The sequence below is a fragment of the Pseudonaja textilis genome, chromosome 2 (assembly GCF_049901715.1).
Source record: "Pseudonaja textilis isolate UNSWEBS1 chromosome 2, rPseTex1.2, whole genome shotgun sequence".
NCBI lineage: Eukaryota > Metazoa > Chordata > Lepidosauria > Squamata > Elapidae > Pseudonaja > Pseudonaja textilis.
This window is the reverse complement of record NC_141991.1, coordinates 136,457,698-136,483,441: the sequence shown is the minus strand read 5'-3', so window position 1 is coordinate 136,483,441 and position 25,744 is coordinate 136,457,698. Positions and strand designations below refer to the sequence as shown.

Sequence of the window (25,744 nt, the reverse complement as noted above, 5' to 3'; positions counted from 1 at the left end):
CAGTTCCACTGCTTATGAATGCACACCTCCCACCAGCAAGCTGATTTTCTGGTATCTGGGGGCGGGACGCATGTGTGAGACACATGTGCAGGGTGTGGGAGGGCACGGGGGGTCCTGCATGGAGGGGGGTCCTGCACACATGCGCAGGGGGTGGGGGGAGCGGGAGGGGTGTTGGCGAGTGCATTGCATTATGGGTGCAGGCACACCTGTGTGCTGTTGCACACGCAGGTGCGCACTTTTCACACGCGATAACAAAAAGTTTACCTATCACACTGCACTAAGGCAATAAACTACAGGTAGTCCTTGACTTACAACAGTTTGCTTAGTGACCGTTCAAAGTTACAACGGCATTGAAAAAAGACAATTTTTCATACTTACGACCGTTGCAATATCCCCCATACTCACATGGTCAAAATTTGAATGCTTCGCTATTGACCCACATTTTTGACGGCTGCAATGTCCGGGGGTCATGGGATCCCCTTTTTGAGACCTTCTGACAAGCAAAGTCCATGGGGAAGCCAGATTCACTTAACAACCGCGTTACTAATTGAACAACGGCAGGGATTCACTTCACAAAGGTGGCAAGAAAAGTTATAAAATGCGGCAAAAACTCACTCAACACATTTTTCACTTAAGCATCAGTCGGGCTCAATTGCGGTCGTAAGTTGAGGACTACCTGTGTAGTTAGAAATCCCGGCTCAGCATTGTTACAAACATGGACACTGTTAACTTTGCATAACATTATGCATTATGTGGGGCATTTTGAAACTGTTGTGAGATTGCAACTTAGGAAAATTAAGAATTGAGAAACTTCAGGTCAGCGTAAGGCTGTTCTCCTAAACAATTATGGCTTTGCTGCCTCAAGATGCAATGACCATCTACTAGCTTAGATGGCTTGACAGGTAGTTCTCAACTTATGACCACAACTGAGCCCCAAATGTATGCTGCTAAGTGAGAAATTGGTTAAGTGAGTCTTGCCCCATTTTATATGACTTTTCTTGCCACCTTTGTTAAGTGAATCACTGCCATTGTTAGCTTAGAAACACGGACATTAAGTAAATCTGATTTCCCCATGGGCTTTGCTTGTCAGAAAGTTGATTGCATGACCCCGGGACACTGCGACCATCGTAAATGCAAATCAGCTATCAAGTATCCAAATGGAAATCATGTGACCAATGGTTGTAAGTGTGAAAAATGGTTGTAAGAACTTTTTTCAGTGCTCTTTTAACTTTGAACGGTCACTAAACAGTTGTAAGTCGAGGACTACCTGTATAAGAGAATCAGACAAGGAGGGGTTAGGATTTCAGTGACCGTTACTCACAAAGCCCAGGTGCCATTCACAGATCAATAGCAATAGCACTTATATACTGCTTCAGAGTGCCTTACAGCCCTCTGTAAGCAGTTTAGAGTCAGCATATTTTCCCCAATAATCTGGGTTCTTATTTCACCAAATTTGGAAGGGTGGAAGGCTGAGTCAACCTTGAGCCTGGTGAGATTCGAACGGCCGAAGAACTGCAGGAAGCTGGAAGTCAGCAGAAGTAGCCTGTAGTACTGCATTCTAACCACTGCACCACTGCGGCTCCTAGCAATTGTTACTTCTGTGGAGGGAACCTTTTGGTCACACGATGGAATAAGCTGGTTTAGATGAGCCATTGGTCTGTTAATGAAGGAGCTGACCATTGGTGGGATTCAAAAATTTTTTACTGCCGGTTCTGTGGGCGTGCTTTGGTGGGCATGGCATGGCTTGGTGGGCGCGGCAGGGGAAGGATACTGTAAAATCCCCCTTCCCTCCCCATCCCACTAACCTGCTTTCCAGCTCTGTTGTCCTGTGCAGGGCAACAAAAGAAGACCCAGGCAATCAGCTAGGACTCAGGAGGCAGAGAATAGATGGGGGCGGGGCCAGTCAGAGGTGGTATTTGCCGGTTCTCCAAACTACTCAAAATTTCTGCTTCCCGTTCTCCAGAACTGGTCAGAACCTGCTGAATACCACCTCTGGTGCTGATCCTGTGAGGAAAGTCGCTGTGTCATAACTCTACCTCAAATCCCTCTGTTCTCTTTCCCAGACGATTGCTTGACTTAGCTCTACCAGAAAATTCTGGTAATGGTCAAGTCGGAAGAGAGATCTGAGGGTAAAAACAGCAGCCTGAAGGATTGCTGAGAGGCAATGCCTGGGTTTGAAAGGATCATCCTCAGCACATTCCTTCTGTTCTTCTGAGGGCTTTGCCAAAGAAGGACAGGGCTGGCATTAGACCGCAGAGTGCCTCCTTTCAAAACAGCTTGAGGCCATAAAACAGAAGGAAATATGCAGCACAAGGCCTAACTTCCTCCTCCCCCTCTCAGTAAAACACCTGTCAAGAGGCAAGAAAAATAGCGTGATTCTGCAGAACTGCAGACTATTTTTCTGGTATGCCAAAAATCCAACAGAGTGGGAATTCTCCTGGACAAAAGCTTTTCCAAGAAAAAGGGAACATAGTTTTTCATTTAACATAGCAATTTTTTCCACTGGGAAAGCCCCAGGTGAAAAAAACAGATCTCCAGCTTTGCTCAGAAAAACAAAATCCTGTCAAACTCAGTCCAGTCCTACACATAAATCAAGTGGAAAACCACTTTATTATTCCCCTGCCCTTTGTGAGTGAAGGATGTGAATCAAAGACATATTCTTTTGAATTATTTTAAAGGATTTTATGTATCAAAAGGGGGTTGGACTAGATGACCTGGAGGGTCCCATAGTTGCAAACTGTTATGTTTTTAAATGCTTGTCTGAGTTGAAGACCTACAAGAAACCACAACATGTTTCCTGTCCAACTGACTAGCTAAGAGTTTCTTCTTCAGTTTGGTTAAACTTTCCTGTCTCGATATAGTTTTTGAAGCAAATATGCTTCAAAAGGAAATAAACTATAAATTGTATTGTTGAAAGGAAGTTCTTTGCTCTTCTGACTCCGACTCACCTGAGAAGGATTCGGAATTGCCTATTTTTGCAAAAGTATAATAAAAATTCCAGTTTGTTGACTTTATCTCATTGTCCTGAAAATTTGTTAAGAATTTGGAGTCACCTAACATGCGAGTACTGGTAATCCTCAACTTGACCATGATTAAACCCCAGATTTCCATTGCTGAGTTGTTAAGTGGGTTTTGCCCCATTTTATACCCTTTCTTGCCACAGTCGTTAACTGAACCACTGCAGTCGTTACATGAATCATGCAGTTGTTAAGTGAATTTGGCTTCCCCCACTGACTTTGCTTGTCAGAAGCTGGCTGGGAAGGCCGCAAATGGTAATCACATGACCCCAGGATAGGGCCGCTGTTATACATACATTTCAGTTGTCAAATGCCTGAATTTTATTCACATGATCATGGGGATACTGCAATGGTCATAAGTGTGAAAACTGATCATAAATCACTTTGTTCAGTGTCATTGTAACTTCAGTAAAGAAATGGTTATAAGACAAGGATTACCTGTATGAGAACACTAGCTCTATACCCGTGCTTCGCTACGAAGCAATGTGATCGGGCTTAGTTTTTGGGGAGGAAAATAAGGGGGAAAAAATTCTGCCTCTGCCACCAGCAACCATTGGTATTCATCTGGTTAGCGTCCTGCCAATGTGTGAGAGAGTTGAGGGCTGTTTGGAAAGTGAAACAGTATTTGCTATGTGAGCAAAAAGGAGACAGCAAGGAGCCTGGGCGTGGCTTAGCTCAACTGTTCTGTACTAAAGCTGGTTGCTGCTGTGAAACTAAAACTGAAACTCCTCTCCTCTGCTTGTGTTTTGCATTTGGAACAGATTTCTTTTCAGGTGGGGAGGGGGAGAACAACTCCTTAGCATCAGAGTGTGTTAATAATAATATAGAAAATACTAATGCTCTGATGGTCATTTTGAAAAAAACTGATAGCTCACATTTTTATCTTTTACCCTCAAGCTGCTGGAATCCATTGGGAAAGTTAAAACAACATCTAGGAAGAAAGCCATGGCAAACCATACACTTGCCTAAAAATATGATAGTAGCCAAATTTTTGCCCAGAAAACAACATGGATCTGTCAATCTAGCGTAGTTTGCTTCGAGGAATATTCTAACTTTACTACAATAGTCCCATACTATGTATATTAAGGTGGGGGCCCCTCAAGTGAAGGACAGACAATGGATACACCTGAGGGGGGAGGAACATCGGAAGAACTGGCCTGCCTCAAAAGTGTTGGTTTCCAGCAACTTCCTTTTCAATTGGCCCTCATTTCTCACAGTGATGTTCTTGATCCGTGGTCCCGCAGTGGTTATAACGCAGTGCTGCATGCTACCTCTTGACTGCCGACTGCCAGCAGCTCGATCCCAAGCAGCTTAAGGTTGACTCAAACTTCCATCCTTCTGAGGTTGATAAAATGGGAAGCCAGATTGTTGGGGGCAATAGGCTGACTCTGTAAGCTGCTTAGAGAGGGCTGTAAAGCACTATAAAGCAGTATATAAGTCTAAATGCTATTTGCTATTGCTATTACAGTTTCCCTCCAATGGTTTGTCCCACGGTTTATGGCTGGACTATTGATATTTGCAGTGGTAATGATTGCTCCCATACCCACCTATATCTGCTGTATTAGGATGGAAGAGGGTGTTGGTATAGGTGACAAACTGCATTTGCCGATTTAGATTGTCCAGCTGGGATCCGGATAGGGAGAAGTGCATCTGTCCTTCCCTTTCCACTTTGACACCTTCTACCTCCGCAGCCACATCAAAAGTACCCATTGTTGCTGTCAAGTTGACCTGCCATAAAGACAAATAACCAGGAAAAAAAAAAAAGAACGTAAGAGTCAGGGGAAGAAGGGCTGTTTAAAAATCTTATCATTACCTATGGCAAAATTTCTCCTAAAGAAAAAGGACATCTTACAGCCTGACTCATCAGGATTAGGCCCGCCCTCTTTCGGATGGGAGTCTACACACATATTGGAAAACTCTATTCCTTTTAACTCTCTGCACAAAAAACCCCTACACACCTTGGTCTACTTTTAGTAAACAAGCCACATACACGCTTTTCAGTACATTCTTTTTCTTAGACGTCGGGGCCTGTTCTTCTTATGTCAACCTTACACTTCAGAAAACTGTCCAGGTTATGCTGGCATCTAAGCGGAGCACCCCAGCGCTGCCTATTTCCATGGCAATGAAAACACAACCCCAGGTGAAATTAATTAATTGTTGACAGCCCTTTCGACTGCCATCCAAATTTATTTCCAAGAAAATGGTTTCCTTCTAAAACATGCTTGTTGGGCCTGTTTTCAAGGAGGAAACATTCAAAGCACAGGCCAAAGGGATGGTCCTCATTTCTTCCTACGTTCACGAATGCCAGCAACAATGAATAAAGCGGCAGCACGGTAAGAGACCCACACCCTAATCCTGCCCTCCATCTGCTGTGCATCAAGAACTACTGAGCTGTGGTGGTGCAAGTGGTTAGATGCAGTATTGTAGGCTAATTCTGCCGACTGCCAGCAATTTGAGCCTGACCAGCTCAAGGTTGACTCAGCCTTTTACCTTTTCGAACTCCAGTAAAATGAGGGCCCAGATTGTTGAGGGCAATACACTGACTCTGTAAAACTGCTTAGAGAGGGCTGTAAAGCACTGTGAAGCGGTACATAAGTCTAAGTGCTATTGCTATTGCTGTCTTACCCGGTATAATGTTCTTTCAGCTGCTTGCAAGCTCAAGCCTATGGGAGGAAAAAACACAGGGGGTGAGACGTTTTTGCCATTCCACCTGCCATTATATTCATCACACCCTCTTCCACAGTGATAGGCAGATTTTCCCCACACTCTCTTTGCTTCTTTTGACATGCAGAGAAAAAAACAAAAGGCTTGCCTGGAATAAGAATGGTCTGGAGGGGGCGAACTTCTACACCTTGAACTGGATATTCTAGTGGTGAGTTGGCTTGGACAATGATCAGCTGGTCAAGTGGAGACTGAGACCTGATGGAGATAAAGGAAGGCAGTTTGAGGTGCCAACAACTGGTTTTCATGTACTACCCGGCAAACATTAACAAGCACAAATACACCCGAGGAATGACAGCTATGCGTGCCAAGCATCTTCCTGCCATGGTTACTTAAAACATAGTTACATAAGTACTTTCCTCTGCTGCTCTGGTCTTTATTGGCTAATATCTAAGCCTGTTCACAAGTGGGGAGGGGAATCCATTATCTGCATTATTTTCAGGGCAGTCAATTTAGAACATCAAGCCTTCCGGAACAAGTCTAGCAGGTTCCTTATTCAAAACTAAACTTCACTGGGATTTACATTTCTTATTACTGAGAAGATCAAACATTACATTCATTGTAATGTTTGTATTAGTATTTTAAAGGGTTTTTTTTTTTTTTTTGGACACTTCAACTTCAAGTACAATTTAATAAATGCAATTTAATCAAGAAATGCTTCTGATTTCCCATGACTAGAAGGCACAAATAATTATAATCACTTTTTTAAAAAGTACATGATGCTTAGGGAGACGAACAATCCACCAGTCTTCTATCTTAACAAACGATACTGTTTTCCTGTAAATTGGGATAGTTATTTGTATTTTTGGATGTTTGTTTATTAATTGGAATTATTGTTTTAACTTTGCATGCTGCTGCCCAGAAATCACTGCTGTGAGATGGTCAGACATATACAGTCTATGGATGGATGGAGAGGTGGATGTCTTGGACTGTATGCTTTCTCATCATACATACAGCTTCCTTTCCGCCTTTCCTAATGTAACTAAAGTATGTCAACAAGATTGCAGAATGGCATCTAACAATTTTGTGGCCTATAACTACAGCCTTTATTGTAACAGTCCTTTATTTCAGAAAGCAGACCTCCAGATTATTTTTCAAAAATTCATTTTTCCCTTAGTTTGGACGTTTAACTTTTTATCATACAAACTGTACCATTTAATGCAGTCTCTCTGTCAGGTCCGAAGCTGGGTTTTGGACTGATACATTCACATGAACAATATGGACATTCTAAAATAAATGTACACATGATCAGGTCATCGAGCCCAAAATTTCCATTTTTAAACAAGACAGTTGTTAAGTGAGTTTTGCCCCCACTTTATGATCTTTCTTGTTGCAGTTGTTAAGTGGTTCACTCGTTGTTAAGTTGGTAACACAATTATTAAGTGAACCTGGTTTTCCTATTGACTTTGCTTGTTAGAAAGTCGCAGAAGGTGATCACATTGCAACCATCCTAGATAATGCCAGTTGCCTAGCATCTGAATTTTAATCGCACCACCACAGGGATGGTGCCATGGTTATTAAGTATGAGAAACTATCATACGTCACTTTTTTCAGCGCTGTTGTAATTTCGAACTGTCACTAAAGAAATGATTGTAAGTCGAGCACTACCTGTACCATTTGATTTTCGATATTTTCATTAGAATACGAGAGTCAAATTAGTGTAATGGTTTAGGCAACAGGCTAGAAACTGGGAGATGGTGAGTTCTAGTTCTGCCTTAGGCACAAAGCCAGCTGGATGACTGACCTTAAGCTGGCCACTTTCTTTCAAATCTAAGGAGGCAATGACAAATCACTTCTGAAAAACTTTGCAGAGAGAACTACAGAGACCAATCCAGAAAGTCTCTGAAAACCAGACATGATTGAACAGAATAATAATAATAATAATAAACAATGTATGTTTTTGTAAAGTTTTGCTCTTAAAACTTTCTTTGGAAAACAAAGTTAACATTTTTTTTTATCCTTATGAACCTCTTTCAGATTTGTTCTTTTTTTCACATTTCTTCCTTACTTTTTCTAAGAAAATGAGGTCAATATACTTAGGTTTTATGAGGGGAAAAAGTGGGTGTGTTTTCCTTCCCACTGCAACTGGGTACAGGCTAAATCTCAGTATGATTTAGCTCTCTGCAAATATTCCATCAATTATTTAAGGCATTAATATCATCAGTGACAGCTCGATGGGAGATAAAGGAACCAGCTAAGTCCAGCCCTGGATTAACCATCTAGCAAAAGAAGTAACAAGATTAGAGAACTAATGGAAGGAAGGCAGCACATATCTCCCCACCTTAACTCTCATGTTATTAACTCTTTCATGGTCACACACTAAACATTTTTAGATTTCAGCACTTATTGAGTCTTAATGTCTTGTTAAGCAATGGAAGGGCAATAAAAGATCTTTTAATGTTACTGATGTTAAAAGAGTTTGGGGCAGACAAAAGAAGAGGGAAGACAAATAAGCACTTTCACTAGCATCAACTTCCAGGGCATAGGAAAGTTTTGGTCTACATGTTCAGTCACCAAAAGGAAAGGCCGGAGGTACAGGATCCGAATATAAGTTCTTTCTGAAGAAGTCTCAACTCTGGCATTTCCAATCCAGATGGTCTACTAGCAAGCAGCAGGAGAGAATGATTTTCTACAATTAAGTAACTTAGAACGTAGAATAATAGAGTTGGAAGGGACCTTGAAGGACCCTATGGTTGTCCAGTCTCTTTTTGAAAGCCTCCAGTGATGGAGCACCCACAACTTCTGAAGACAAGCTATTCCACTGGTTGATTGCTCTCACTATTAGGAAATTTCTCCTGAGTTCTAGGTTGCCTCTCTTCTTGGTTAGTTTCCATTCATTGTTCCTTGTCTTGCTTTTTTGGTGCTTTGGAAAATAGTTTGACCCCCTCCTCTTTGTAGGTGCCCCTCAAATTTTGGAAAACTGTTATCGTGTCTCCCCTTCTTTTCATTAGACTAGAATGCCCAATTTTAGCAACCGTTTGTTGTATGTTTTAGCATCCAGTCCCCTAATCATTCTTGTTACCCTTCTCTGCACTCTTTCCAGAGTCTCAACATCTTTTTTTGTACCGTGGTAGCCAAAACTGGATACAGTATTCCAAGTGGGGTAATATTAAGGCTTTGTAAAACATTAATAGAACTTCATATGAACTTGACTCCATCCCTCTATTAATGCAGCCCAGGATTGCATTGGCTTTTTGGGCTGCTACAGCACACTGGTGGCTTGGCTCATATTTAAGTGATTGTCCACTAGGACTGCAAGATCCCTCTCACAGTTACTAGCATTAAGCCACGTTTTATCTAATCTGTACCTATATAGTTGGTTTTTCTTGCCTAACTGTAAAACCTTGCTTTTATCTATGTTGAATTTCACTTTGTTAGATAAGGCCTGTTATACAAGTCTGTCAAGATCTTTTTGGATCTTGTGCTTGTCTTCTGGGGTGTTGGTTATTCCCGCCAGCTTAGTGTCATCTGCAAATCTGATGAGTTCCCCTTCTATTCCTTTGTCTAGAGTATTCATGAAGATATTGAAGAGTATTGGGCCTAAAACAGAATCTTGGGTTACCCCACTGCTTACTTCCCCCTATGTGGAAGTAGTTCCATTGAGGACTATACGTTGAGTATGATTTGAGTTACAAACAAATCCAGTGCTGATGCTGTCTATCCAACATTATTTCTCGCTTCCAAGAAATATGCTCCCAAAATAGATTTGCTCACATGGGCAATTTCCAGATTAGTTTCATAGTTGTGTTATTTGCCTTTAGAGACAATTCTAAAAAAACAGCAAGGGAATTACTTGGTAGTGTAGTGTGATCTTCTCCAGATGGTATCCTTCAGATCCACTGAACACATCTTTCCTTACTATCACTGAACATAATCAGAGTCTGTTACAATCCATATTGAACACACCTGGCAGAGGCTACTCTTAAAGATATTTGATGTGAATTTTTCAACAATCAACTTGCTTTTGTTCTGTCAGATAATTCTATAACCGGCAGAGTTTCCACCCTCCAAGTTTTGCTATATCTGGAAAGACTTATGCTTGTATTATCTGCCTGGTAATAATAATTACCTGGCTGACAGATTTAGAACAGTAGCTCAAATATTTAAAACTGACAGAGAACATTTTACTTGCTTTAGCTGGTGCACAATAAGCTGCTTATTCTGTTGTAATTCTTGCACAAGGGTGCTTAAACCCATATTATTTTCTTGACAACAATATCGGGAAGTCATTTGCTATTACCTACATTCAGAATGTAACTGATTTCTTTTTTGAAAAAACTTCTTGGTTTACCCTTTATCAATTGCTAAACAATAACTCTCAACAGACAGCGAGAGATTCTAAGTTAGAATTTAGCAATAAATGTCTGGAAGATTATGAGGTTCCCCCACAATTTTAATTTGCTCTGTCCCTTTTCACTGATTCAAAGACTGTTTCATCTTCTCAGAAAGCCTGCTAGTTGAAAGGGGATCAGACTGGGGGTGATAAGCAACTATGTTTGCAAGTCACGCAATGGGTGTGGAAAGGCCTGTTTGTGCTTTGTTTGTTTGTTTGTTTGGAGGCACGGGGAACTGGCAACCATCAGACAAATCCTGATTCTATGAGCCGCTGCAATCTGCTGGCTGGGTGGAATGACTGTGCCTATCTCACTGTTTTCAATCGAAAATATTGCCCCACTGAGAAAAACAATTGATGAAAATTTCACAGCATGAGCACCATGTTTACATGCCAAGCTGATCCCAGCTGAAAAGGTGGTACCTTTAGCCCTTGGGGTAACTGTCACCCCAAAAATGCCATCAATGCAAATTATGTATGCCCCTTATTTTCAGGACATGCTCCCTAGATCTATTCTTTAAGAAGCTTGCTCTCTTCCAATATGGGAGAAATGCAACCTCTTCATCTGCACTAGTCTCCTTCCTTTTATATAATTTACACGCCATAACCCATCACAGGCTTCTAATAGCTAGAAAAAAAGACCAATAAGCAAGATGGCTTTTATAGTTTTAATGGACTCATCATCGAAAACTCCGTGGAGGAAGTCTGCCAGGTTGATTTACATATGTTTATATGAAAACTCTAGCAAGTAAGTCTTTATCTTATTTACCAATATTCTTTTCTGCTTGAGCTATAAAACAATCTATTCACAATAATTATTTAAAACTGGGACTCAACCGAGTCAGACTAAAGAGGTTTGGCATTGAAAACGAAAACCTTGAATGCTAGCATAGATTTTACAATCTTACAAAGTACATTTCTGCATGTATAGCATTTAGGTAACCTGGATTTTGTTCATTGATAATCTTGCCCATTATTAGTGGCCGCTTCATTTCACCAACTCTGTTCTTAACATTTCACATGTCTCGTAGAAGCCTTAAGGGCCAAAATCAGCTTCATCCAATGCTCGATACAATCAAAGATTATGCATTAAAGATTATGCCCAGCTCTGGCCATTACTCACTTTTGCTGATGATTGCGGTATTCCTGTTCTCGTTTGTTGTTGACGTCTGCCAGGTCAGAAGGCTTGAAGGCATTGGAAAATTCTATAGAGTATTCCTGATCAAAAAGCTGTTTCTGAAAGGGCAGTTTCAAACTTGCTTGTACCTCACATTTACAGGAATTTTTAGGAAGAAGCCTGCCAAAGGGACGAAGAGACAGCACTAAACATTGCGGAAGAATGTACCGATTGCTGTAGTTCACAATCAGGCAATGTAGAGATGCGCATCATGCACAGCAAGACGCCTCAGCAAATGATTCCTAAGAATGTTTATGCCTACAATTTAGAGTGTAAATAATTTGGAGTGTTTAAAAAATATTTACTTTACCCCTTAGCTAGGCTGGACACTAACTATGGAAGAAGTGCCCTTGAAAACGCATGAAGGCATACTTAGTATCTGAAGAGCCGGGGAGAGGGAAAGAGGGCTAGCAAAGTTATCTATCATACTGTATGCAACTGTGGCCCTTCACTAAAGGGCAATCCAGGGAAAAGACGGGTTTGGCGCCCCTTCCTCTAGTCGTTCGACTTTGGAATACTGTGCTCTCTGCTGAAAGAGTCATTTGTTTCACCAACCCAAAGACTGACTGGTAGCCGATGATTCTTCTTGCAATGTATATCATACATTTATTGGCACAGATTCAACCGCTCGAGCCCTACCCTGGTTGAAACAAGCGTCAAGTATGCAAGATTTTCTCCAACACTTGCCAACTTAAGATAACAACTTTAAAATAGAAGATCAACTGACTGTATGATTTGCTATGGTGTAATATGAAAGTGGTTTGTCTGTCAAGTCTCCGGACCCTAAATCCAGCCTAAATACAGGGAGTCGTTGAATTACATCCACAAGCCCAAAATGTAGGTTGCTGTGTGAGAAATTTCTTAAGCGAGTCTTGCCCCACTTTACGACTTTCCTTGCCACTTTTGTTAAGTGAATCCCTGCAGCTGTTAAATGAGTAACACCGTTTGTTAAATGAATCTGGCTTTTCTATTGACTTTGCTCGCCAAAAGGTCACAAAAGGGGATCATATGACTCCCGGGATACTGACACCGTCTTAAATATGAACCAGTTGTCAAGCATGTGAATGTAAATCACATGATCATGGGATGCTGCAACAGTCCTAAGTGTGAAAAAATGGCCCCAAGTCACTTTTTCCAGTGCCGTTGTAACTTCGAATGGTCAGTAAATAAACTGTTGTCAGTTGAGGACTAGCTACATGCAGAATGCCAGGTCTCGATTCTCAGTCCTCAGAGAAGTGGGCAGGAAGGGAAGAGAATAACAAATGGGGAAGGGCAGGCAGGCAGAAGGGACAAAACAGAGCTGAACCTCTTGGCAGCCCACTTTTGCAATTTTTTTTTAAAAAGGAAAGAAAGCACACAATTACACAAACAAAATGACCGCAGCATACAAAAAGGGGAAATGTACACTTTGAAATCGACTGGATTTCGTTTGTTTTCTTAGGAAATAGGGGCCACAGGGGTGTAAAGGATTCTGCCTTACTCCAGAATTTCCTCTTTGATCTGGAAAGCAATGTGCTCATATTTCTTGTCAGGCACCAGCAGGTGATCCAGCAACAAGCGCTTGGGAAGCTGATCAGGCCGATGTCGCAGATCCACCACGTTGTAAGGTTTTGGCAACCACACGTGAAAGTACAGGAAAGCCAGAGTTGCTGTCAGCACTATCAGTGCACACATGGACTTTTGGACAGGACGCATCCTGGAGCACAGAGAGAAAGAGAGAAAGTACATAAGACAGCAGCCTCCAACTTTTGGGGCACCAGGAACCTGTTCGATGGGAGAAATGTTTTTCCACAGAATGAAAGGATGTGTGGTTTCGTGTACTGCCTGTATCCCGCAGATGGGGCTTCACTTGTTTGCGCGCCCCAGTTTCTGGCATGCCGCAGCCAAGTGCTGCTCCACTTTGAACCCCTTATTCGCCCTTTCCATCAGAACCAAGGGAAGGAAAGAAATGATGCACAGCTATGCCAATGCCCGCTGAGAACCCACCTGCCTTGCCCATCCCTGCAAAGCAGCCATTCCGTTTGGTTGTCTCCCCTGTGCTCACCCCCATTGCTTGGGGAAAGAACTGGGATCTGAGATTGCCTCCACCCCAACCCATTTTCTTTTCCATTTATGTCCAAGACAGAAGGGACAGTTCAGACATCCAGCCTTTGTTTATCAATTGAGACCGTGGAGCAAGTGGCCATTTTTAAGTTTCTGGGTGTTACCCTAAAAGAGGACCTGCCCTGGGGCGCCCACATTGCGGCCCTGGTCAAAAGGGCCCAGCAGAGATTATACTACCTGAGACTTCACAGAAAACAACAACTGAATGAAAAATGCTGGTGACCTTCTACTGCTGCACCCTAGAGAGCATTTTAACATACTGCACCTCTGTATGGTTTGCCAATTGCACAGTGGCAGATAGGAAAGCACTCCAGAGGGTTAATGTCATTGCCCAGAAGATCACTGGTTGCCCTCTCCCCTCTTTGGAAGAGCTTTATAGCTCCCACTGCCTTAAGAAAGCTCAAAACATTCTCAAAGATCCATCTCATCCTGGGAATCCTTTTTTTGAACTATTATAGACGGTACAGAATAATAAAAACAAGGACAAATAGGCTGAAAAACAGCTTCTATCCCAGGGCAGTAGCTCTTTTGAACTCTACTGTATAGTGCAGTGTTGGTGTGGTGTCGGTGGTTTCCGGTTCAATGTGTGAAGGGTGAAGGATGTGTGTTTGTGTTTATTTTCATGGTCATGGTCATGATGTGCCCTGAAGATGGTGTTTGATTTCGTTGTACGAGGTGCAATGACAATAAAGTAAACTAAGAAAGTTACTGGTAGTTCAGAACTATTTTTGAGGTAAGAGTAGTGTGCTGTCCCAGCCAATCTAAGAGAATTGGTTGGTTACTTAGGAATTATGATCTGTCCCCTTAAGGGAATGCATCATGGTAAATGTAGTTAAAGGCATCCTGGGAATGTAGTACATGTCACATGGCCACATTTGTAATCCTGATTAGGCACTAAATTGACCCTTGAGGGGTTGGGGGAGATTTCCCTGCATTCTTGCCTGGACTCATGAACTGATAAGCAGCTTACCGCTATGAGATAGGTTAGGAAAATAACCATCTTTTACCTGCAGGGCTGATATACAAAGGATTGGTCATTATAGAAGAATTTCATCACAAATGTGAGTCATGAAGATACCTGATGTTCCAATAAATGTACTTCGTTATGGATGTTTTGTGGAATTATCTATCTGCATCTGCACAGCTACAAATCCACCTCTGTGCATGAGACAGGACAGTAAAAGATGAATCCATCTCTCTCTCTGTGAGCATAGGAACTCTTTACATGCTGTGGATGTTGAGAGGTGCTGGAGTTCCTCACATGCTAAAAATAAAGAGATCTTTCTACCCACCCACCCACCCTCTTCTCTGCTCAATTCCTCTTCCTGCTCTCTCAGAGACTCTATTTGCATAACAAGGAGAGTTAGAAAGTTCCCAGTTCTCAAAAGATAATCAAACTCAATTGGAAAGTTTGAGAAATCTCGCTTGTATTTTAAATGGAAACCAGAAGCTGATTCTGCTATGCTCATTTGGAAAGGAGACAAAACCTTTACAACTGATTAAGATACATCGTAGTTCCAGGGAGGGACTAATTTCCCCTCCTTTTCTCTTCAGCGAGAGAAGTGCTTTGTCTCAAAGTACAACTCCTAACTGGGAAGACTCAATTTGTAAAACAAAGGGAGGAGCCAGATTTACCCTTCTGCCCTGCTTCTCCCCCCACCCCCAGTTACTACAGTTGAATCTACAATTTTTAGCAACTGAAGGCGATTTGCTATCTTTTTCTTCCTTTTTGCCTTCTGTGACAAAGACTGCATCTAGCTAGCCATTTCAACTAAAAGCTTCCACAGGAAGTCAGTCATTAAAATACCTCATGTTGGGAAGGGCTGGAGTTCCCACATGCTAGAAACAAAGAGCTTTCTAACCCACCCACCCTCTTCTCTGCTCAACTTTCAAAAAACCAGTTTGGCTGCTAGGAGGAATTCCCCCCCCCCCACTTTCTCCATCCACCCACAGAGGCTCAGGAATCTGCCTGGATTACAAAAGAATTTTAGCAGGACTCTGTAAGATTTTCTGAATCTTAAAGCAGCCCACAGCAACATCTGGTACTCAAAGAAAAATTTCCCTGAGTTTCCAATACGTGTTTGCATTGATAAGCCCTTTTGAAACTATGGTGAACAATTTAATCAATTTATTTCAAATGTTCCAAGATTACCTGCAACCTACCAGACCCAAGTAAAGCAGCTTACATCTCCATCTGGTGGTCAAGAAGAAATTTCCCAGAATTTGCCTTTTTTTAAGTGTTTCTCAAATATTGACCAGAGTAATTATATAATGTCAATCCCCTTTTTTGAAAATATTGTGTACCATTTAATCACTTAATTCAAAGGTCCCAAGAGTAACTGCAACCTAATATGGGCATAGCAACAGCATCTTCTAGACCCTCTGCTACCACCTTGTGAAGCAAGCAACCCTTCTAGGCATATTTTTGCATTCTGCCCTCAAGTCTGCAGGCTACGCTGCGCATATTTCTACGTTCAGCCCTCTAGTTCTCAGACTTCACGACGCAACCTCTAGTGCCCCCTTTTGTCGCAAGCGCACAACGCACCCTAGAAGCAGCCATACCGTGTACTGTGCTAACATTGCCCAGACTCTGCAGTGCCACCTATGTGCTCAAGTATTAAATCCAGCAGCAATTCTACTTTCTGCTACCTGTTTGCAGCATACCCTATTACAAAAAAAAAAAAAAAAGGAATTGCACAAAAAAACCCACTAAATTTTTTCCAAATGTTCCCTTTGCCAATTTGAAGCATGGAAACTTCTTCAGCCATGACAGATGTCTCTGATGTTCCAGAAGACTCGAATCCTCCACCCACCCTTGTTGTAAACATGGAGCCTGGTTCCCAACAACTGCTTTTAGATATCCAACCCTCTGGAGAAGCAGATTTACGTATTACAACAGAGGTGATACAGCAGAAGGCTGAACTGGCCAATCAACAAGCAGAAATGGCCAAAGCTCAGGCCAAATAACAAGCAGAAATGGCCAAACAACAAGCAGAAATAGCTAAAACTCAGGCCCAAGTGGAGTTACTCGAACAACAAAGAGAGATGGCAGCGAAAACAGCACAGGCCGCAGCATGGCAGAAGGCAGCCAATGCTGCCTCTCTCAACTTCAACCTTGACGAGTTGAGAGAAGAGAGTCCAGTCACATGAGTAAAAGCCGAGGTGGATGAGCAGCACTCGCTACAAAATGAGCAGCTGGAACTGCCTCAGTTGCCTAGCAGTCTCCCACAACCAGGGAAGCACAGGGATGAATCTCCACCACAGACTTTACATGTCAGTTACGCTACTGACGTACGACCTAAAATACGAGATTCACTTCCCACCAACAGCAAACCTTTCCCAACTGATGTTGTACATAATAAGGTCCGAGATTCTCTTTACAACACTAGCATCCCTACTCCAACGTCTCATGGCCTGCTAGGTGAGCAAATTAGCCCAACAGTGCTCATGATGACTTCTCAACGAGTTGACATGCCATCAACAACTGCCACACTCAATCCACAGGCAGCAGCATTCCTGCCACAACCTCAATACCAATCCGGCTCACAGGCACCACAAAGTAACCATGCCCAGTCTACACAGCAGCTTGACGCTCGACCGTCATCCCCAGTATGGGAGGACAACATCCTCCGTAAGTACTGGGAGGAAGACTACAACCCGTCGTTGACTTACAACCCGAATCCACCCTACGAGAATCCAGGGGGAGAACCCTCTACATCAATACCTCCCACCAACTCAGCAAATGCTGAAGATTACTGGAGAAACTTGGCTGTACAGAGTGGAAAACTAAATCTGCACGCCAACGGAGTTCGCAGATTCTCTGACAAGCCAGGCAGCGAATATCTAGTTTGAAAGAAACTTTTCCTGTGCCCCATTCCGGTGGCACGCCTGCACCCTGATGAGATAATCGGACACATGATAGCATGGCTAGGGCCACAGTCTTCTGACATACCAAGGGCAATTTTGACATCCCACTTAGGCGACCCAGCCGCTGCCCTACAGTTATTATGGAAAAGGCTTGATGAACTGTATGGCGCTCCTGAGGACGTAGAAGCAACACTCTTCGATAGCCTCAACAGTTTTCCTAAAATTCCTATCGACAAGCCTTGCCGAATCATAGACCTCGCTAACATACTTGTCCAGCTGAGAACGGCACGTGATCCAAACTTACTGACACTCACCTGTCTTGATCACGTTGACAAACGGAACAAAATTGTTCAAAAACTTCCACAGGTGCTAATTGAAAAGTGGCTCCAGTTGACTGACACCTTCATGGCCAAGGGTCGCCACCACTTTGTATCTTTCACACTTCTTGAAGAATTCATCTCCCACCAAGCGACAGTGTGCAACACATACTCAGCCCGTGGACTTAGAGCTGTTAGTCCTCCTAATAACAGAAGAAGCAAACATATATCGCCCTCAGGCCCTATACATACTACCAGAGAAAAACTCTTCATGGTTGTCCATGACATCAAAATTGACTCCTCATCCACACACAGTTGGAGAGAGAACTCCTCAGACACAACCCAAGTTAGATCTCTGAACACAAGGAGAAACCAGTTTTGCCCTATGCACAACACTCGTCACTCACTGAACAGCTGCACTGGGTTTGCAGCGAAATCACTGACCCAACGAAAAGAGTTACTAAGTGAGTACCAATACTGCTACAAGTGTTGCGAATCCAAACATTCACTCAAATACTGCACAACCAAAGTGCAATGTCACATCTGCAAAAGTGACCAGCACCCAAACGCATTGCATCCAGACTCCGAGCTGCCACCGTAGATACCCCGTAACCCTCCTTCGAACAAGGAGCCTCAACATAACACAGAAGCATGCAGGGCTCCTTGGCAGACTGACAAACCACAATCAAAACCAAGCATGAGCGTCAACTGCACAGCACTGTGCATCGACTCACCACCCCCTTGTTCATGTCTTCCCATCTGTTTAGCCAAAGTGTACCCTGAAGGACGCCCTGAGGACGCGGTGAAAATTTACGTGTGGAAAGCACATGCACCCTGGAGGGCGGAGCTGGCATTGCGATGATACGGCATGCGATCTTGAAGGTCTGAGCTCGCCGCCAATATCTTTGCTCCTGGATGGTCCAAACGGATCTAAACCGTCCCAAAGAGACGGTGAATGGAAAGAGCGCATCCTGTTGATCCCAGGGATACCGCAAAGTCCCTAGTAGATCCAGGAAAAGCTCTTTTTGCCAGCCGCAAAGAGGCAGCCATTAAAGCTGCTGAAGTTGGGACAGTTCCAAAACAGAAGAGAATGGAAAGAGAAAGTGTGCCAGTTTGGTGAGAATTTTTTCTTTACTTTTAAGATTTGAAAGGACACCCTAAGGAAAAGAAAGAATCTATAAAATCTTAGACAGAAGTGATTAAGCAGCTATTTTAAACAGGAAGTCAAATTAATATTTTCTTTTTTTTTTTTGCTGGACTCTTCATATATGATTTTTTACTTTGAAACTGGACTGGTCTTTTTTTCTACTTTATTTTTTTCTTTTTTGTCTTTTGTCCTTTTTGACTTTATAATATTTTAGGCTAGAGATTCCCTTTTAGCCCTTTTTTCTAAACCTTTTTTCCTTTTTAATTAATTTTTATTATATTTTGTTTGGAAAAGGAGGGGGAAAGTGAAAGCGGAGGAAACTTTGTAACTCTGCCAACTAGAGGCTTAGAAATATTGTTTCTCTTTTTTTTCTCTCAACCAGACAAAGCTGAGAAAGAATTCAGACTTCTTTTCAAGGACTCTGAGCCTGTTTGATAAGATAGAGGGAAGAGCATGGGAGAGTGTTATTGCAGGTGCTCTTCTGGGTTTCTATCAGTAGCTGGAGTCTGGTGTTGAAGTTTACAGAAAAAAGATAAGACTCTAGAGAAGAGAGAGTTATAAAACTTAACAAAAGCCTTGGATAACTAAATAAGGTGCAGTGTGTTCTTTTTCTCTTTTTGAAGCTGGGCTATTCCTTACTTTAACAAACCCACTCCTTATCAGCTTGTTATTTGTAATAGTCATTTGGATCTTTGGTCTTTTGGAACTTGCTTCTTTTGTCTTTCTTTTTTGCTTTTGGAGCCTAATTTCTACTTTGCATTTCATTTTAAAGGACAAGTCTTAGTATTAATGTTCTCTCTCTCTTTTTTTAAGGGAGTAGTCTTTTTTCTTTTTTCTTTTTCTCTCCCTCTCCTGCATTTTTAAAATTTATTTTCCGTATTGGTTTTTTTTTTTGTGGCTTCTTTTTTTTTTGTATACCTTTTCATACCTGAGACTTTTTAATTGGATTAAGGTATTGAAGAACCTGAAGAATTTCTTTTTTCTTCTTCTTCTTTAGTTTTTACTCTTTTTTTTTCCTGCCACTACAAGATTTAACAATTTTCCTTTTTTCTGTTTATGGTTTTTTTCTTCCTTTTTTGAGTTTTTACTGCTATTTAACCAATCGATTGGATTAAGGTGTACAAGAACCTGAAGAATTTTTTTTTAATCTTGCTTCTTTTTTCCACCATTTTTACTTGGAATTACAACTGGTTATTACATGAGTGGATTAAGGTCTAGAAGAACCTGAAGATTTTGAATTGTCTGAAATGAGCAGGAAACTAACAGCAACTGGTTCTTCAATTCCTACTTCTTCCTCTTCACCATCTGGGGACAACGGTCAATACAGACAATGTTACAACAAGAAAAAGAACAGGAAAAGGTGACACTGCAGATGATAATGCAAGGAATTCAAAACATACAAGCAAGAACAGAGAATATTGAAAAGAGAATAGAAAAAAACTGATGAAAAGGTAGAGAATGTTCAACAAATGATGATGAAGTATGATGAGAGATTCCAAAAAATTGAAGAAGATAAACAAAGAGATAAGAAGATTGGAGATATTGATGGCAGATTAACTGTGATTGAACAAGATAAAAGTGGGATGCTGAGATGGGAGATGGACAAATCAAAATTTTATCTCAGATTCCAAAACATAGAAGAAGAAAAGGGACAAAACTTAGCTGAGATAATGATAGAAATCTTGGCTGAAGCTCTGGAAATAACCAAAGAGAAGATGATGGATGGAATAGGTGAGCTCTTTCGAGTCTTCACAAGATATGCTATGTGAAATAGTCTACCAAGAGAAGTTCACATCAGATTTACAAAGGAAGTCATTAAAATGCAAATATTGCAGGTGGCAAGAGAGAAAACATTGAAATATAAAGATATACTGATATATTATATATTATATATATTAAATATAAAGATTGTGGTTCTGAAACAAGTACCCAGAAGAGTGAGAGAGATGAGAAGAGAATACCAATTCCTGACTAAAATTCTACTTTAAAAAGAGGCGAATTATAGATGGTTGATTCCAGAAGGTTTAATGTTCACATGGCAGGAACAGAGACACAGAATTAACTCAATTGAGAAAGCTGAATTATTTTATACAGAATACTTTGGAGGGAAAGAGGAGGAGACAGAAAAAGAAATGTCACTAATTGAATTCCAAGAGGACTGCCAAATAGCGACTGAAAAAGAAGAAGGTGCAGTAGGCGGAAAGGTGGAAGCTAAAGAACGCGAACCAAGATCTATGAGAGCTGCCAAACCTACCTATAAAGTATAATCATGGAAGAGAAAAAACTGATTACAATTAACATAAACAAACTTAATTCAGCTGTTAAAAGAAGGAAAACTTTCCATAAATTAGAGAAATTAAAATTTGATATAATCTGCCTACAAGAAGTACATATTAAAAAGCAACATGAACAACTGTTGATACAGCCAAAATTAGGAAAAATATGTACTTCTTTGACACAATGCAAAAAAGAGGAGTGGTTTTATACATCAAAGATATTATCCCAGCGAAATTGATCCATACGGATGAGGGAAGACTATTAATGGTGGAAATAATGGACAATAATATGAAAACACTCCTGATTGTAATCTATGCCCCAAATGACAATCAGGAAGAATTTTATAGGAAATTACATATGAAAATAATTGAACTGGACTATGCTAATATCATTATGATGGAAGACTTTAATGGAATTGTAGACAATAAATTGGACTATACAACACAGAAAACAACAAAGTAGAAAGACTCTCCCTAAATTCTTTTTTAAAATGACAGATGAAATAAATTTAAAAGATGCATGGAGAGAAAGAAATGCTAAGACCAAACAATACACCTTCTATTCAAACAGACATTTATCATGGTCCAGAATAGATATGATATGGATATCAACAGAATTGTTCGCTAATATTCAAGAAATAAATATTGAAACAAGTACTTGGGCAGATCATAATCCAATGACAATTAAATGGAAAGGACAAATAAGAAGATCTAGATGGACATTAAATAACACTATACTAAAAGAAAAAGACTTCATACAGAGAATGGAGAAAGAGCTGGCTTTTTTCTTTAAAGAAAATAAAAAAGAAGGCACATCAATGTAGAATGTTTGGGATGCAATGAAGCCATATGACAGAGGCTTGATAATAGACTATACAAGGAAAAGAAACATCATGAAAAAACTAGCCTCTAAGACATTAGAGGATGAGTATAAAGGACTTGAAAAAGAGTTACAGAAAATGCCACAGAAAAAGGACATTAAGTTAAAAATGGATATAATTAAACATAAAATGGGATTAATGGAAAAAGAAGAATTAGCACAGAAAATCAGAGGCGTGAAACAGAATTATTTTGAAGATGCAAATAAACCAGGTAGATGGTTAGCATATAAACTGAGAAAGGAGAGAGAATCAAGGAAAATATTGCAATTAATCAAGTCCAAGCTTGTTATGGAAGCAAAGAGAAGAAGAAAATCACACGAGATTATTATGGGAAACTATACACACAAGAAAATATTGATGATGAAAGAGTCAAACAGTACTTACAGAATGCTAATCTACCCCAGATACCTAAAGAGATTGAAATAATGTTAGAAAGCAATATAACAATGATGGAGTTAACTGAAACATTTAAGAAGCAAAATAATGGGAAGGCACCAGGCCCAGATGGACTTCCGGCAGAATTTTACAAAACACTGCAAGAATAGTTGAATCTTCCATTGTTAGAAGTTATGAATGAAGTTATGTTAAAGAAGAGGATACCTAAATCATGGTCAGAAGCTTATATTACACTTGTCTCAAAATAGGATACTGTCACATTACAAATCAAGAAGGGATTTCCCTACTAAACACAGATTATAAAATTTTTGCTTCAATACTGGCAGAAAGACTCAAAAAATACCTAAATAACTCTGTCCACCCTGATCAAAATGGATTTCTGCCAAAGAGACAAATTAAAGACAATATGAGAGTAATCTTGGACACTTTGGAATACTACGAGGCACACCCTGGAAAACAAATGGCTTTGATATTTTTAGATGCACAGAAGGCATTTGACAATGTGAATTGGCAATTTATGTTATTACAGCTGGAACAGATGCGCTTTGGTAAAAAAATTATCCAAGCTATAGAAGCTATATATATTAAGCAAAGGGCAAAGGTAATGATAGAGGGAGATTTGACGGACTCTATTGATATAACAAAAGGAACAAGACGAGGGTGCCCACTGTCACCTTTGTTGTTTGTGTTAACCTTGGAAGTGCTAAATAGAAATATTAGAGAAGAAAAGGATATAAAAGGGATTAAAATTAAAAAGGGAGAATTTAAATTGCAAGCATTCGCAGATGATCTGGTTTTCATTTTAGAAGACCCACTAGAAACAGCATTAAAATTGATAGAAATGATAGAGGTATATGGGAATGTGGCCAATTTGAAAATAAATAAAGACAAAACAAAGATTTTGACAAAGAATGTGTTATCAAGACAAAAGGAAGAATTGGCAGATGTTTTGAAAATCCAGGTCACAAATAAGATCAAGTACTTGGGGATACATTTGACAGCAAGATGTAGTACACTTAAAGAGAATAACTATATTAAACTCAAGCAGCAGATAGTGTTAGATTTGGCGAAATGGGAAAACTTATAACTGTCGTTAATAGGGAGAATATCAACAATCAAGATGAATATATTACCCAGAATTTTATATTTGTTCCAAACAATTCCAATTAGGCTTGGAAAAGATTATTTTGAAGATTTAAATAAAATTTTGTTGAAATATATATGGCAAGGTAAGAAAGCGAGAATAAAATTAAAACTTTTGCAAGATGCTAGAATAAGAGGAGGATTTGGTTTGCCTAATTGGGAGTTGTACTACCAAGCTACAAATTTGATGTGGGTTATGGAATGGATAACATTAAGAAATGCTAGATTGTTGACACTAGAAGGACATGATCTGTTGTTGGGGTGGCATGCTTTTTTATGGTATAAAGGAACTAAAACACAGGGGTATTTTAGAAAACATTATATACGGGAGTCTCTGTGGTTAAACTGGGAGAAGACTAAAAGGCAATGTTATTTGAAAATTCCAGTCTGGCTATCGACTATTGAAGCTTTTTCCTATCCTATAATATATAAAAAGGAACAAACAGTTAGATATGGTGAAATATTGAATGAAAAGGGTGAACTTAAATCTATGCAAAAATTAGAAGAACAAGGTATAAAGATGAATTGGTTTTCATATGCGCAAATTCAAGGTATGATAAAGATTCTAAAACAGAAGGTTTCTATGATAAACTGACTGATTTACAAACTGAGAAAACAGAAGCAGGGATGCTAACTCAATTGAGGAAGAGACCGCAGAAACCCCCATTACCATCTATGTTCCTCACAAGTCATATCTCTCATAAACAAAGTGCATGATTGCAGCTGCAGATTGCCCACAATCACACAATTTGTGAATGCTGTCTGCTAATCGTCACAGAATCCTGGCTGCACCCGCAAATCCCTGATGCTACAATGGAGCTAGTGGACCGGACCTTGCACCGTCAAGATCGCAATATAACCTCCGGTAAGAGAAGGGGAGGGGGCCTAATTATTTATGTACGTAAAGACTGGTGCACAAACAGCAAAATAACAAACAGCCATTGCTCACCAGATTTAGAGGCCATGACTGTTCAGTGTAGACTGTTTTATCTGCCACGGAAGCTAACAGTAGTTACCATCACTGCTGTATATTTACCTCCAGATGCTAATGTTAGCATGGCGCTCAGTCACTTTCAAGACATAATTACCACGCAATAGAGAGCTCATCCTGAGGGTGTTCATATCCTTGCTGGAGATTTCAACAGAGCATGCCTAAAAACTGTGCTCCCCAAACTTTACCAACATGTTAAGTGCCCTACCAGGAGAAAAAACACACTTGATCATGTGTATTCAAATATTAAGCATGCTTATAGAGCAAAACCTCTTCCCCACTTAGGACAATCAGACCATTTCATCCTGCTTTTACTACCAGCCTACACTCTCCTTAGGAAGAGAACAAAACCTAACAGTCAAACTATTAGATGCTTGCCTGAAAATGCCCTCTCCCAGCTTCAGGACTGTTTTGCCAGCACAGATTGGAGCATCTTCAAACAACAGGACTTTGAGTTATACACAGAGACTGTGCTTTTCTACATGAAGACCTGTGTAGAAAATGTCACTGTGGACAAACACATACGGACCTTCCCAAACAGGAAACCCTGGATGACCAGCAAAGTCCAGACTCTAATCAGGACCCGTGACCTGGCTTTCAGAGCAGGTGACACCTCACAGTACAGCACTGCCAGAGCTGAGCTGAGAAGGGGCATCAAACATGCTAAGGAGATGTATAGGAGGAAGGTTGAGGGGCACTTTACTGACAGTGACCCATGGCAGATGTGGAGGGGGATGGCCCTGACCAACTATAAAGGCCAGGGCCCAACAAACAGCGAGAGCAGTAGCACTCTGGCAGAGGAGCTAAACAGCTTTTTCTCATGCTTTGAGACTACCAAGAAACCTGGACATACTGCCTCACGAGGACCACGATGCTGCACCTCTTTTTCTTCAGGTGCATGAGGTGAGAAAAACACTGAGAGCAGTAAATCCCAGGAAAGCTGCAGGGCCTGATGGCATTCCTGGTGCAGTAGTTAAAGCGTGTGCTGACCAGTTGGCTGAAATACTTACAGAGCTGTTCAATCTATCTTTAACACATGCCATCATCCCACAATGCCTGCAATCATCATCCCCATTCCCCAAAACACAAATAGAAACACTCTCAATGACTATAGGCCCATAGTGTTAACAAGCTCCATTATGAAGGTTTTTGAGCAACTAGTTTCATAGCACATCAGAGACTGCCTCCCGCCCTCCTTTGATCAACATCAGTTTGCTTATAGAGCAAACCGATCTACAGAGGATGTTGTGGCCATCACAATTCATAGAGCGCTGAGTCATCTGGAGAACAAACAGGATGCTATGTGTGGATGCTCTTTGCGGACTACAGCTCTGCGTTTAACACTATCATTCCAGATGTACTAGTAACCAAACTG

The 25,744-nt window shown here is 40.8% G+C and overlaps 1 protein-coding gene across 9 annotated transcripts in view; it reads right to left on the bottom strand.

The window, feature by feature from the left end:
* Positions 1-25,744, bottom strand: part of B4GALNT1 (beta-1,4-N-acetyl-galactosaminyltransferase 1) — a 67,111-nt gene that overhangs the window by 6,375 nt on the left and 34,992 nt on the right. For all 9 annotated transcript variants that reach the window (XM_087925426.1, XM_087925431.1, XM_087925427.1 and 6 more), the window contains 5 exons: positions 12,729-12,944; positions 11,195-11,368; positions 5,830-5,936; positions 5,643-5,680; positions 4,565-4,745 (listed from right to left, as the gene is read on the bottom strand). In XM_087925426.1, coding sequence (XP_087781552.1) covers positions 4,565-4,745; positions 5,643-5,680; positions 5,830-5,936; positions 11,195-11,368; positions 12,729-12,944 — 716 coding nt within the window. The remainder of the gene's footprint in view (positions 1-4,564; positions 4,746-5,642; positions 5,681-5,829; positions 5,937-11,194; positions 11,369-12,728; positions 12,945-25,744) is intronic.